The sequence below is a fragment of the Capra hircus genome, chromosome 19, assembly GCF_001704415.2.
Source record: "Capra hircus breed San Clemente chromosome 19, ASM170441v1, whole genome shotgun sequence".
Lineage (NCBI taxonomy): Eukaryota > Metazoa > Chordata > Mammalia > Artiodactyla > Bovidae > Capra > Capra hircus.
In genome coordinates this window covers 57271098-57285342 of record NC_030826.1, presented here as the reverse complement: position 1 = coordinate 57285342, position 14245 = coordinate 57271098, and the positions used below count along the sequence as shown (strand labels likewise).

The 14245-nt window shown below is 51.5% G+C and overlaps 1 protein-coding gene across 7 annotated transcripts; it reads left to right on the top strand.

Moving 5' to 3' along the window:
• C19H17orf80 (chromosome 19 C17orf80 homolog) lies at positions 45–13058 on the top strand. Of its 7 annotated transcripts, none has more exons than XM_005694463.3 (6): positions 54–204; positions 652–762; positions 2792–4265; positions 7899–7991; positions 8513–8617; positions 12413–13054. In XM_005694463.3, the coding sequence occupies exons 3-6, from the start codon at positions 2819–2821 to the stop codon at positions 12544–12546; spliced, it is 1779 nt and encodes a 592-aa protein (XP_005694520.2). In that variant the 5' UTR covers positions 54–204; positions 652–762; positions 2792–2818; the 3' UTR covers positions 12547–13054. The 7 variants fall into 7 exon arrangements, 6 of the variants coding, with proteins under 6 accessions (XP_017919387.1, XP_005694520.2, XP_017919386.1 ...); XM_018063897.1 differs by having other exon boundaries at positions 54–544; XR_001296935.2 differs by lacking the exon at positions 12413–13054 and adding an exon at positions 9751–9889 and having other exon boundaries at positions 67–544; positions 7811–7991.

Below are 14245 nucleotides of genomic sequence, written 5' to 3'. Positions count from 1 at the left end.
AATTAAACCGTGTCATAATCATATGGTACAAGTCTTTGATTTAGATCCCTGTGAAGCCATAGTTTAAAAAAAATAGCGGAGAAGCATCAGGCAGTCGTGTAGACGGCTTGCCCCGGGGCCTAGTCCAGGGAGTTGGGCCGCGTCGCGTGGGCTGCGCTGAGGAAGCTGGTCGCGGGAGTTCCTGGCTTTTTTGTGTCTCGCGAGGTGAGACGCCGCCCGGGCGGAGTTTCCACAGGCGGCGGTGCTGTCTGTGGCCTCCGCTGTAGGCCTGGGCGCGGATGTGGAGGCGAGAGGAGAGTGAGGGGAGGGCTTTCTGAAGCCGAAGGCTCGGCGCCCCGGCGCCCGGGGCTGGGGGAGACTGCGGGGCGGCCGGCCGGAGCTGCTCGGTGGTCCCACCCAACTCCCTGGAAGCCGCCCGACCGCTCTCCTGAAAAAGCAAGGGAGAGGGGGGCGAAAAGCCCACTGGAGGGCGCGGGAGGGAGGGCTCTGAGGTCAGCCCGGTGCCCAGGAGGCTGGTCACACGTCTGCTCTCCAGGACCCCCAGGTAGAAGTGCCCTACTGGTGACCCCCGTTGTTTTGGATTTGCCCCAATAGTTTGTTCCTCTCATTCATTTCATTCCCTCGAGTGACTGCCCTAATTGTGTCTTCCAGAGGCTGACCTTAACATCGAATTCACCCTGCCCGCCTGGCTAACGGCGGTCGTGGAGCGTGCAGACACAGGAGAAACAATCGCAAAATTAGCATCCTTCTACAAAAACTCAGGTGAGAAAGTAGTTAATGTAATAGGGAAGGACCTTTGTTTTCTAGCGCAAATTAATCCCTAGAAGGATGCTACGTATAATCTCAAATTATACCTAATGGCCCACCTCTGGGAATCCTACCTCCCAGGTTATGAGCTTGAAGCTAAAATACCTCTGTTTAGCTCCAAGGAAACAGCCTAACCGGGCTCACGTGGGAATGACTGCAGGCGCAGGAAATGAACACACCCCTTCCGCAGGGTGATGGGAACCAGGAAGTGTTTGACTTTCCTCCCTCCCCTTTGAGGGTTAAAGAGGCCTGAATTGTAACTGGCAGCATGGTTCTTTGGGACACAAATCCACCATCTTCTCAGCCTGCTGGCTTTCCAGACAACGTCACTGGTCCTTGTACCAACAGTTCCTCTGGATTCATTGGCCTGTTGTGCAATGAACCAGACGAGCTTGGACTCAGTAACATTAAGGCACCCGCGTTGAGACGTTATAGCTCCACGGTACAGGAAAGATCTCAGGAGGTTTGAGGATGGAGAGCATGTAGGCAGACACCTCTAACAGAGGTCTCAATCCCCTTCTAAAATCATTAGTCCAAGGCCCGTGCACTGACTTCCGTGGTGTGTTTTTTTATAAATAAATGGTCCCTGTATATGTGTGCTTAGCCCTGTTTGACTCTTTGCAATCCCGTGTTCTGTGTCCTGCCAGGCTCCTTTGTCTATGGGATTATCCCAGCAAGAATCCTGGAGTTGATTGCCTTTTCCTTCTCCAGAGGATCTCCACAGGGATTGAACTTGCGGCTGCAATGGCAGGCAGATTCTTTACCACTGAGCCTCCTGGGAAGCCCAAATGGTCCACAACATTTATTATATTGTCTAAGGGGTACTTCCAAAGTAAGAAAAATTCCTATAAAGTCTATTGGCAGAAGAGTTTTATTTTGCTTGACTTCATGTAGGACAGGGTGTGTTGGTTGCTCTAATAAATGGGTTGGCGAGGGCCAGGCCCAGTGCTCAGTTCTGAGAATACAGCTGTGCCCAGGAGCTACCTTTTCCCTACCCTCTGGAACGTAATTGAATAAGAAATGTAAACAAATAACTTTCATCTGAGCTTTGGAATGAAATACTACCTTTTCCTGACTGGAGAGTATAACAGAGGCACCAATGGTATGTGGTTTAAGTATTTTTCATTTTTTTGGCGGCAACATACAGCACGTGGGATCTTAGTTCCCCAACTAGGGATCAAGCCAGTCCCCCCTAGAAGCCAGTAGAAGTGCAGAGTTTAAGGGGTTTTTTTTTCAATGTTATATGGCATAAATTTCAAGTGTCAAACTAAACAAATTTCCCATTAATCCATTGTCGTACAAACCGAGTAAAAAAAATTAGGACCATCTTCCCTCCATTTATGTATTACTTACATTAGCCATACTTCTGTGTGTGTGTGTGTGTGTATGCATGTTACTGATGTGTTAGTAGCATTCTCGTTTTTCATGCTTAGGTAATTGAAGTTACCTAAAGTTCTAATGCTTTCTTGCACCGCATGGATTTTTCTATACATACTGCTATAGTCTTTTAGTCTTCAACTTTCTTCCCTTGAATGATGTGTTTTATAACAATTTCTTTACACTCATGTGTTATCCAGTTGCCTTGCTACAAAGTTAAATAGCAAATATTTCATTCTGGCTGGCATTTTGGACACCTTTTCCTTCCACTAACCATCAATTCACTAGATATAAGTCCTTTTGCCTGGCTCGCCTCCTAGTTAGGGATGTAGAAAAACCCCTTTGGTCATCTTTTGTAATGATTGATTCCTAGAAGACCTTAAAAAATCTGAAATAACAGGAAGAAATGGAGTCAGGAACATTGACCTTAAAGTCCAACTGTGTCTGTTTTATACGTATAGAAGAAAAAGAATGAATCAAAATAAATGTTTTAAAATGTCTTTTAGCCTGGCTTATTTCAAATGAATTTAAAAGGTATGACACCTAACTAAGGCGTGAGTATTTACAGACTCTATGCTTCCTATCTCCTTGCGTTTGTCTGTTTCAGGAATAGGAGAGTGCTGTTTCACCCGGGATGGAACTGTGTCCTTACTGTAAGAAGCCATTTAAACGATTGAAATCCCACTTGCCGCACTGTAAGATGCTAGGAGCAACTATGCCTGCTGATCAAGAAATTCATCAGTGTGAGACAGCTACACTCACACGTGGTAAAAAAATCAAAATGCCAATCAGAGACTCAGTTAAAGCAAAAGAGAAAGAGTTAGGGACAGACAGTAAGAAAAGAAATCTGGAACTGAAAGGGAACAATTCAGAACGGACAGTCAAGTCCCCTTCAGCACGAGCTGTTGGTTTGGAAAAAGCAAGTCATAAAAAAGCTGATGAAGACATCAAGAGTCAAGTTAAGCCCTCCCTCAAAATGTTAAAGGATACTAAACCAAAGGTTGCTTTCCAGGGAGAAACTACAGCTCAGTTTTCTGCGTCAGCAAACACCAGTTCTACAAAAGAACTTGCCAAAGCTTTGCCTCAATCAGGAGAAAGTAGAAACAACCCTTCAGAAATTGAAGCACCTTTACCTCCTGGCCCAGTGGCACCTTCTCGGTCGAATCACGATAGGAAATATTCTTCAGCCTGCCTTAATGATGTGCAAGCCACTTCAGCTGATTTAAGATTGGACAGGGTGGATGCCTCAGGACAGAACCTCGTAGAATTATTCAGTGCACCTCTTGGTGATGGTCATAGGTCTCCTGTGAATTGCAGTCACAGGGTTCAAAGAGGAAGCATGTCGTCATCAGGCAGAGAAAGAGACTCCAAGGCCGAGGATCACCTCTTAGGAGTCTCTACTGATAGAGACTTCAGGACTGTGGCAAAGAGTGCAGAATCACAGATTGCTGCTTTTAAACTTAACCCCTTAGGTAAAAGCCAGGGCAGGGAGAACCAGGGGAAAGCACTCCACCTTGGAGCAGAGACATATGGGAGCCAAGGAGGTGCAGAGAAAAGTGTATCTGTGACAGAAAGGCAGGATTGGGCTTCCCTGAGCCATGATTCAGTCACAGAGAAGAAACCTCGAGACAGAGGTTCCGGTTTACACTTGCTCCCGCTAATGGGGACAACTTGCCCTGAGCGTCTCCCTCTAGCACAGTCACGTAACCAGAGTCCCACCTCTCTCGCTGTAAAATTTCTCCAGGAAGAGAAAGCAGAAGCCGGCAGCCGGAATCGAGTCCCTGCTGTGAAGGCGTTGACGGCGGGTGAGGAGTGGGCTTCTCTGACAGCTAAGCTGGGCTCTCAGCCCCCAGCATCGCGCCCCCAGGGGCTGCAGTCTGCATGTTCAGCCCAGCACCATGCTTCCAGAAGCCCCTTGGCCGGTCAGACCCTGTCGAGCGCCCTGGGGCTGGAGTGGTTTCCAGAGCTCTATTCTGGTTATCTTGGCCTCGGTGTGCTGCCAGAGAGGCCCCAGCGTTGGAGCACTGTGGCCCAGAAGCCCCTGCTTGTCATCAGTCCCCAGGGTGAGAGACTGTCCCAAGGTAAGCACGCTCAGGAGTAAGCTCGTCCAGGTGGCTCCATGCCTTCTGAGTTTATGGGTTAGCATCCTCTGTACCCTCGTATTCCAGGGCCCCGCACTTGTCACTGCTCTCAGAACATGACTTCCTGCTCCCAGGGGTCAGTTTTAAGAATGGTTCATCATTCTCCCCTCCCCTCCACCAAGAGCTGAAGGCAGGACTACAGCAGGCTGGCCGGCAATGCTGATTAACACTTGACCCTCTACACTTGGAAGAGGGACAGCCTCTTCTAGAAACTGGGTGGGTTTCCATGCTGACAGACTCAGGAGAAGCATAAAGACTTCAGGGTCTGCTGTGCTTAGATTTCAGGACCAGGTTGGGCAGAAAATGGGTTCTGGGCATGTGGTCAGACAGCACCTGGCGGCTCTGGCAGCAGATGGGGTGTTTGGTTTGGGGGCGGGCTGGGGTTAAAGCTGACCTGGGAGGCAGGGCAGTCAAGGCAGCGGAGGTGGGGGGTCGAGGACGAGCCGCTGAGATCGGGGGAGGGGTGTGGCCAGAAGTGGGCAGTCTGCGCTTCCAGAGTTGTGGCCGAGAAGGATTTTGTTCTCGTCTATTGGTCACAGCCTGCGATGCGAGCTCAGTTTGGGTTTCTGTATCGGGGAATGTGTGGCCATCACATGGCCTCTGATTCTGTTATAAACCAAAAACCGTTGAAGTGAGCTCCACCATTAATGTTCAGACTTCGATGCTGCCAGTGAACGAACAGGAGATGCCAGAGGAGACCCTAGTGACCCTTCAGTTAAAGTCAAGATTTAGTTTGTCGTTTGCCCAAGGACTTCAAGGCCATGGAATCTACAAGGATTGAAAAGGGGCGTGGCTTCTCAGAAAGTGTTATAACCTCACCCAGCAGTGGCTGTCCCTGACAGCCACAGATTGAAGCTGAATTTGCAGGCAGTCTTTGCGGAGGAGCTTGGGCCATATAGGCTCTGGCTCAGGCAAGACCTCGGATGAGCCTTCCTCCTCTCTCGGAAGGCATTCGTCCCTTGGTACTTATAGGCAGGGCCAGTGGAGTAATAGTTCCTGAGGTAACTGTATGTGCTAGGATACCTGTGCGTTTGCCTCAGTTACCTTAAGTGATCTTATGCCAGTCCTGGAAGATGGCTCTTACCCCTTTTACATATGAGGAAACTGAGTTTCAGAGAGGGTGAGTAACTGGCCCAGGGTTCAGTCAGTCTCGAAGGTCACTTGGGTCTCTGCTAGGCGTTTCCAGGCAGCGTTTCTCCTGCTGGGCTGTTGGGCTCTGGGCTGTAGTCACTTACTTTTCGTTCAGAGGGCAGCCCCAGCGCACAGCTAGTCCTCACATATCAGGTACCCAAGCAGACCCAGGTGAGGGGGTTGCCCGACCGAAAGGCACCCGAGGCCTTCAGCTTGATGAAGCAGGGTAAAGTGAGACACTCTCGTGGCCAGAGAAAAGTGACTGTGCTTGGAGACCCGGGTGTGGCCGTCTGAGGGCACCCCGAGCTGGGCTTCGCTAAATCAGGAGTGAGGGAAATGAGCCTGTGGGATTCACCGGCACGAGGAGCTTCGGGGAGATAGATGCTCATGGATGTAACTACCAGGAGGAGTCATTTCCTGGCCTGAGAGAAAGTGGATTTCAAAAGTCCAAGATTTCGATCTCAGGAGACTCTACAGGGCCCAGGGTCTGAGATCCCTCAGCAGTCCACCAGCCGCCTTGAGAGCGCCGGCTGGGCCTTTGGCAGAATTCCAGTGCTTTGGCTTCAGGGCAGGAGGTTTGAGAGATCTGTTCCCAATCTGGACAGGTAAAAGTGTCACATGGTCATTTATGATTCCTAGCCGTCATGCCCAGAGAATGATCTGAAGTAAAGCCTCAGAACCTACTTCCAGACGTGTCCTCGGTGTCTCTGAAGATGAGCCACGTCTGAGAAGAGCTGCTGGATGCTGGCGCTGATGCAGGCCCCTGGCACCCAGCAGTGGACTGTTCTCATACTGGCAGGGAGAAGGTGGTTTAGGGGAAAGAAACCAAAACACAGTTTGTGTAACTACAAAAAACAAACCTTGCCTGATGGGGAGACCAGAAGGTCAAGTAGGAAAACCTTGTCGGGTCCTGGGTTTTCAAAGGCCCAGAAACCACTAAATAAAGGCTATTCTCTAACCTGCACACGGGGCTGCCATCAGTAGGGTGTCCATGTGAGGGCTTTGAGGAGGGGCGCCTGTGGGGAACGGGCAGGGAGCGGTGGGAATCAGAACCTGAGCAGAAGTCTGACGGGCCGGGGCTAGGTCCCCTTGTCGACCAGAGGAGCCCGTAAAAGGGGGTGTTGAAGGGAAGCACGTGTGAGTAACCAGTAGCCTGAGAATGAGAGGTGAGTCGAGCCATGCCTCTGGGGTTATAGCCAGGCCAGAGGGGTGATGGGAACGGTTAAGGCACAGACCGTGGCTGCGGGTTTCTGATGTCTGTGTTAGCGGAACCCCGTCCCAGTGGGGCCAGTTGCAGAGCAGTGTCGGGGGTGAGGTGGCAGAGGCCGGCCGTGCGCAACAGCCCCAGGCTCATGACCATTCCTCAGGGATGGAGGTCAGAACCCAGAGCATCAGGGCAGTAGGCAGGGAGTCACGGAAAAGAGCTCCAGCAGGACCCCTGTGGGCTTGGGCCTGGGCTCTCCCAGCCGCGGGCTGCTTACATATCCCAGCTCTAGGCCTCAACTGACGTCATCCGCATCAAGTGCCTGGACCTGGAATGAAGTGAGCGGGCTCAGCCGGCTGGAGAAGACCCTGGGAGCCGCTGGGGTCCTGACACTCCAGGGAGAGGTGGTGCCGTTGCAGGCTTCCCAGAGCTGAGCCATTTTTCCAAGCTGGATGGGTTTGCCGTGCTCTGTTTTCTAAGATGTGAATCTTCAGCTTGCCAGAGAGATAGCTTTTGTGTGGTTTCTGAGAAGCCAGCATGGTGCTTGTCATTTTTAATAAATGGATGATCATTTGCATAGTATTTTTACATCTGCAGCAACTTCACCACACCTGCCAAACCAGTTGTAAATATTTAATTTACACTTTATCCTGATGAACCAAACCGAGACCAGAGAACCAGCAATAGTAGCGATTCCCAGCCTGTCATTAAACGTGGATAGCCGCAAGGGCAGGGGAACTGTAAGTACACAGCAGAAACCTGCCTTCCTGGTTCTGCCTTAGTTATTCTCATATCGAACATAAATAAGAAGCATGTGCTGATCAGCGGTTGTGATGGGCCGATACAGTAGGCCTGTCAGCAGTCGGCATAGTAACGAGTAATCACCAGGACAGTAGCAAGCCGTGCTGTTTGCTGAGAAGGTGTTCAGCAGGCGAGAGGAAGTAGAAGTAACTCACCAAGCCTGTCCCAGGGGTCATCTGGGTGCTATATTCATCAGATGAGAGATGATCCAGGTCCCGATCCCTCCGGCCCCTTAGTCTGCCGAAGAACCTTTTCTCGGCGCCGACTAGGTGGTTTGGCCTCCGGTGCTCACACGTCCGCAGCCCAGGGCAGACCGTCACCCACGACTTGGCGTGTACTTTTCCCGCAGCCTCGCCCTGGGGACCTCGGGCACCGAGTGCTGGGGAAGAGGACGGATTTAGATGAGCTGTCACAGTGACTTCTGTTTGGAACCCTAGTTCCTTGGTTGGAAAGAAGCGCGACGGCCGTGAGGAGCTTGGAAGCACCGGCCAGCTCCTCTCTCAGGAGGCTCCTGGGAGCTGTCCACACAGGTGAGGCCCGAGTCACGCCTGCGGGGCTCTCTTGCTGGTTTCAGACTTTCTCTTCCTTCAGCCAGGGCTGTCACAGCCCAGCTCGAGAACTAGAAAAGGACGGCATGTGAGCTTCCCATCTTCCTCCCTGCCTTTCTTCATCCTGGAGTCTGACGCAATTAAAGCACTGAAGTGAGACAGCTGCCGTTTATCAAACAGGTTTCATTTTTTTTCAGTACCTGCCCACCTCTGCTGTCCTCAAGCGAGGAAGGCTCAGCTGCAAGACCACTCGTATTCAGCTCCTCCCCGTGAAACTTTTAACCAGACTCCCAAAATAAGAGTGACTAATTGAAATTGATTAAAATTAAGCTCTTTTGGTTTTCGCCTTTTCGTTTGTTTAAAACACACATATATAACACAGTGGTATGTAAATTCCTCGCGCAGCAATTCCTTTGCCTGAGCTGACCGGGTGACTTGAGTCCCTTGCAGACAAGGGCCCAGTGGCCTGCCCTCTAACGTGAGCCCTGCTTCTCTGCCAACAGGCTGGATCCGGTGCCGCACCAGTGTGAGGAGCGGAGTTGGCGGGCTCACCTTGCTCTTCACCGGCTGCTTCGTCCTCTGCTGCAGCTGGAGCTTCAAGCATCTGAGTAAGCCTCACTCTGCATCCTCAGCAGCAGGCCACAGCCATGACGTGCACCGCTGAGGGCTCCTCTGAACTGCGTTTTCATTTTTCAGTTTGGCATTGTCTGACACGCCCCAATGAACAAGCTGTTGCCCGAGGCTCTGGGGTTTTTTATTGGAGGTTTTGGTTCTAATGTCCTTGATCAGATTTGACTAGAGTTTACATAGCCGCTCTCCTGCTCCCTCGACGATGGTCGCAGGAGATCGGGTGCGCTTTCTCAGTAAAGCTGTTTGCCTGTTGGAAGATCAGGGCTCTCCTCTTTGGTGACTTTCTGATTGCTAAGAACTACTTTTTAGGATGGAAACCAAACAGCTTTATATCCTAAGAGATGAGAAGCAAACGCAGCTGTCACTTGTCAGTGTGTCTAAGGCTGAGAGCTGTTTTATTTAACGTACTTTTAACATTAAAGAGAACCACCACCGTTCTAGTTATGCATTTCAGCTTGCTCCAGATCTTACCAGAAGGAAAATGCCTGGATTGCACCGCTCTTTTAATTCCAGATAACATTTGCTCACTTTTAAAAAGTATTATTGTATTGAAGAAATCAGAAAAGGCCCAGTATTCTTCCACAACAGACAAAATCCAAATGCTTTCAGATGAAAATTTTCAGTGCAAAAGTGTAAGATCATTATTAACACTAGAGGCCAGTAGAATTCACAGACTTCCAGAATGTCAGGTTTGACCCTTAGCTAGGCTTGGCGACTAATTCAGTGCCAGGACAGAGGGTGTGGGTCAAGACGTGCATCACGTCTGCAGCAAGTTCTCACATCCTGACTAGCCAGCCACAGCTTCCCACCGACGTCTCATACACGTGGCCATCCGTGAGAAAGGAATTCCTTTCTGATCACGATGCCTGAAATCCCACGTCGTTTCACAGGGAAAAAGGCTCCCCTGAAAAAGAGACCACTCAGGTGATGCTGGAGTTTCTGTTTCACATCTTTAAATTGAGGAAAGTGAGGCAGAAACTTACCCCTGTACCTAAGACTTTATTTCTAAATTTATAAAACAAATACAGGGGGATAATCTTCAGGGGCAAGAGGTAGAAGCCGTCAGGGAACTGCCTCATAGACCCTTATGTTTGTCTCTGTTTGTCCCAAGAGCTGCAGCGCTGGCGTAATCAGCGCTGACCTGGACACCCCGGAAGGCTCTGGCGCTCTGAGTGAGGACGGCGGAAACTGCACAGCGGGCAGGGAGGGGGCAGAGAATAAAATGGCTGGAGCCCGACCATTCTGGAGGAGCCAGGTGTTTTTTTTTAATTTGGACAGGTCTGGTTCTCTATGGATATTTCTTTTGGCTTGTTCTCAAAAGCGACTGAAAGTTTTGGAGAAAAACTTGAGGTTGTTTAATAGTAAAGGCGGATGTTATTCAGGGAGACAGGGAGATGACAGGAGTTCATCGTTAAAAATTTAAAATAGCTGTTTCCTCATTCTCGGTAAAAATAATCCCAATTCTAAATCATTTCTCCCCAAAACTGTTCTCTGTATCTTGGCATCGTGCTGTTCGTCTCTGCCGGATACTGGTTCAGAAGAGCATCTGAAGTGGCTGGAAGTCAGCTCACGTCGGACCCTTTCCCTTGGGGGTGGGTGGGCTCCTCTGGATCCTTGACCAGCTCTCAGCAGCTGTGAGGAACAAGCAGAGGGTGGGTTCAGAGTTGCAGGTGAGCCTCTGAAAAATCCTTGGCGGGTGATTTTTCTTTTTCTTTTAAGCTGATTAAAACAGCACACTCCACAGAATGTTAAATCATCTTTTCCACATCTGCAGTGACTGTAGCAGTAAGCAAGTGGATTCTGCTTCTCAGCTCTTCCTGGAAGCGTTTCAGAATCCGATCCCTGCACCCCCCAAGAAGCTGAGTGAAATATTCACATATTCCTCCCACTTCGTTAGGGCTACGTAAGGAGGGTGGGTTTGGGGGTTTCTTCCCTGGTCAAAATATTCCACGTTGTTCTAGTTTTATGACTTCTGCTTTGGACCCTAGACAATAACTTGGATAAAGGCATTGTGGAAATCCAGTGTAGATCGCACGGATGGATAAGGTTTTCTGATCCTTTTCTAGTATCAAAAGTTGATTATGTCTCGGATACACATGAGCCCCTATTGGACCAGTGAGTCTGTCTGGGTCTTAGCTTTGCTTGTGATCCTCAAGCCAGAACACGCATTTGCCCCCACTCCTCCAGAACTACAAGAAAGCGGGTGTGCTGTTGTAAAGCCAGCTCTCACACATTTGCACCTCTCTCCCGAGAACTCGATACTGGCTTTATCTCCCTTTTCTGTTCTTCAGTCCCCTGCCTCCCCACCCTCTCTGATTGTCCCCAGTGGGGGTATAATTCTGCATCAGATTCTCCTGGGTAAGGAGAAAGGGGTACTGGGATTGTCCACAAGGAAGACTTCACAGCTGAGGAAGAGTGTGGTATAGGTATAACTAAAATAGAGAGAGGTCAGTGCGCCTGAGAACGTCACCAGAAGCCCCTCTGGAAGGGCTCTGTGGCCTGCCTTTGTAAATGCCCCAGGAGATGCGCGGGGAGGAGGCCCTCCCGCAGCTCCCCCTTTGCGTCACTCTGGGTCAGAGCCGCTTGGTGCAGAGGTGGGTGGGAATGACTTCTGCGCAGGTCCTCTCCCGCCCCAGCAGGGTCCGCAGACCACGAGAGCCCACAGGCATGAGCCAGCGCGGGCCTCTTCACACGTGAGGTCTCGGGGACACAGCCCGGGTTGCTGGTGAGGTGCCGGCTGGCCGTCACAGCAGAGACGGAAGAGCCTGCAGCGCTGAACGTGGCTCCACAGAAAGCCTGCCGACCCCTGCCCTGGGCCAGCAGGACCTCACGAGCTCCTCCGTCGGAGGGATGAAGACCACCCGGGGTCCGCCCTAAAGCGTTCAGGGCTGGGACATGTTTCAGGAGGAGCCTTTCTGAACTCAGTACCTGTTGAGATCGTTTTCCTCACTACTGTAAAGAAACCAGTGCATTAGTGGGAGCTTCCCGGGATGAGCAGCAGCGCGTAGATTCCGCTTCCAGAGCGGCTGCATGAATTCCCACCACAGCTTCCAGCCACGTGCCAGGAAACGCAGCCTGAGAACCCACGTCCCCTCCGCCGCTGCAGCTGAGGCCATGGTGATGCCCAGGCTCCCCCGTCCTGGACTCCAGGGCAGGTCCTGTCACCAGGATATGGAAGCATCCACAGCTGAGGCCACGGTGACACCCAGGCTCCCCCGTCCTGGACTCCAGGGCAGGTCCCGTCACCCACCCGTGTACCACAGCACCTGACCACCCTGCTGTAACTCGCGTGGCCAGGGAAACGGCGGGTGTCCCTGCTGCCCACTTGAGATTAATCCTGCCTTTAGTGGAGAGAGTATGTTTTTCTATATATATAAAAATTCTCAGCTATTGCAAATGAAATCATTTTGTTGTATCACAAGTGGAGTGTTTTATGTTATGGGAAGCCCTATCTGCTGTCACTTCTTTATCACGCCTTCCTTTCCTGGTTTACCTAAGTTACCTGGTTTACCTGGTGACCTACCTGTGACTTACCTGGTAACTTCCTTACCTTACCTTTACCTGGTAACCCTAAGTTACTTTTAATACCTGCTTCTCCTCCGACACAGTGTTGCTCCTACATATTACTACTGCCACTCTTCATAACAAAGATATTTCTAAAAAATATTCCTCTGTTCTGGTTACGTGCCTCTGCTGGACACTCACCTGTGAGATAAGTAGCACGTCTGTTCTTGGACAAGTGACCTAACTTAACCGGAGCCTCCTTGTTCCAGGCCATAAAACGGGGACAGTTACACCTGCTCTGCAGAGATTGGGTGAGATGAGAAGTCTCAACATAGTAGGAACGAAACACCACCACCTTTGCCGACACCTCCTCCTATGGCCTCGTCCTGCGTCCACATCCTGAACTGGAATCCAGCAAGAGGCCCCACCTCCATCCAGCCAAACCCTGGCTACCACCCAGGTGCTTGCTTTCATCAGCCAAGCCCCATGCACCGTTCTTCACCTGCCGCCCGCTCACGACCACCCAGGGAGGCCAAAGCAGCCGTCACACTCCCCTAGAGAGAGGGTGCAGGCTTGAGAAGGTTGGTGGTCTGGCTGCGTGCCGTGTGTCACATAACCCACCCAGGGAGGAGCTGTCTGCTGGGCCAGTGTGCTCTTGGACGACCTTGCCCCCCGCCCTCTCCCCTCCCACCAAGTGGGACGAGGCCGCTGCCTGTGTCTGCAAGACCGGCAGGCCTGGTCCCTTCACACCGCCCCTCTTCCTCCAGCGGCCTGGCCTGGCCTCCCTGCCCCTCGCCCCGGGGGTTAGGCTGCCCAGGGGCTGACTTAGACGATGACACAGATCACACAGTGCTTGCTGCCCCACCTCACTTCCTCACCTCCTGGGGCAAGCCTCGTTGGTACCATCTACCTCCCCTCCCTGGCCCCGTGATCCCTCACGTAAGATGAGCACAGGATCAAATCCTGAATTTAGGGAAGCTGTCCAGGGAAGCAGCTGTTGTGCAAAAGAAACTTGATTTAACCGCCAGTTTACAGCAGCAGCTCAGGCCACATGCAGCGGATGTGCCCGGGAGCGGCGTGCGTGCGGCCACGGGGAGCCGAGTGGGCTGCACACAGGTGTGAGCTGCACCCTCAAGCTGGCTGTGCACGCAAGGCGCTCCACTGCTCTATGACTAACTCGCTGCCACGGACAGTGAGCCCCCATTCCTGCTGTGTCTTCAGCAGCTCGCTCACTTACAGGAGAAGAGGAAGCGGGAAGCAGGCTGCTTCGGCCTCTCCTGTGCTGGTTAGGGGGCAGCAGGCTCGCTGAGGACAGGGCCCAGCACGGCCTTCCGGCGTCTTCACTATACATAGAAGGTCCTCCAGTTCCCCAGACCAATGTGGGGTCTTTTTTTTAAATGATTCTTACCAGTTGACTTTTACTGGCATAACAGCTCATCTTTCAACACTAAAAGAGAAAAACTTAACTGTGTGACTTTTTGTAAATTCACATCCCAAGAGAAAAAAAAATGCCGAATTGTCTCGGGCACCATAGGAGACCGTTAGCTGGCTTACTGAGGAACCTGGCTTCTACTCTTAAATGAAGTTCCTCGTTTGGCCTGAGAAAGGCCTTGAGATCCACGCCCAGCATCGCTAACCCAGAGAACAGGGTTGGACCGTAAAGAGGACAGCCATTGTGTGCAGAGGGCAAGCCCCATGCCCCTCTCACCTCTCATCCCAGCAATACTGCTGTCTTGCAAAACAGAATGCAGAGGATAATAATTTAGAGTCTGTCTCTTGAAGGTGTAAAACATGATGGTTTTCTTCCTGATGAACCAAAGATAGCAACCAAGAAAGGCCAGGTGTGGGCTTCCCTGGTGGTCCAGTGGTTGAGAATCTGCCTGCCAATGCAGGGGACACAGGGTCAATCCCGGATCCAGGAAGACCCCACAGGCCGCGGGGCAACTAGGCCTGTGTGGGAAACTACTGAGCCCCCGGGCCTAGAGCCCGAGCTCCGCAGCCAGAGGAACCTCCGCGATGAGAAGGCCAAGCTCCGCAGCCAGAGAGGAGCCCCTGCTCGCCGCAAGTGGAGACCCAGCACAGCCAAAAATAAAATGAATTCC

Bases quoted from the DNA above. Each gene is read 5' to 3' on its own strand.
- C19H17orf80 (XM_005694464.3), top strand. From the start codon at position 2,819: ATGGAACTGTGTCCTTACTGTAAGAAGCCATTTAAACGATTGAAATCC. The intron at 4,266-7,898 runs GTAAGCACGCTC...TTGGAACCCTAG, and splicing joins GGGTGAGAGACTGTCCCAAG to TTCCTTGGTTGGAAAGAAGC. The intron at 7,992-8,512 runs GTGAGGCCCGAG...CTCTGCCAACAG, and splicing joins CCTGGGAGCTGTCCACACAG to GCTGGATCCGGTGCCGCACC.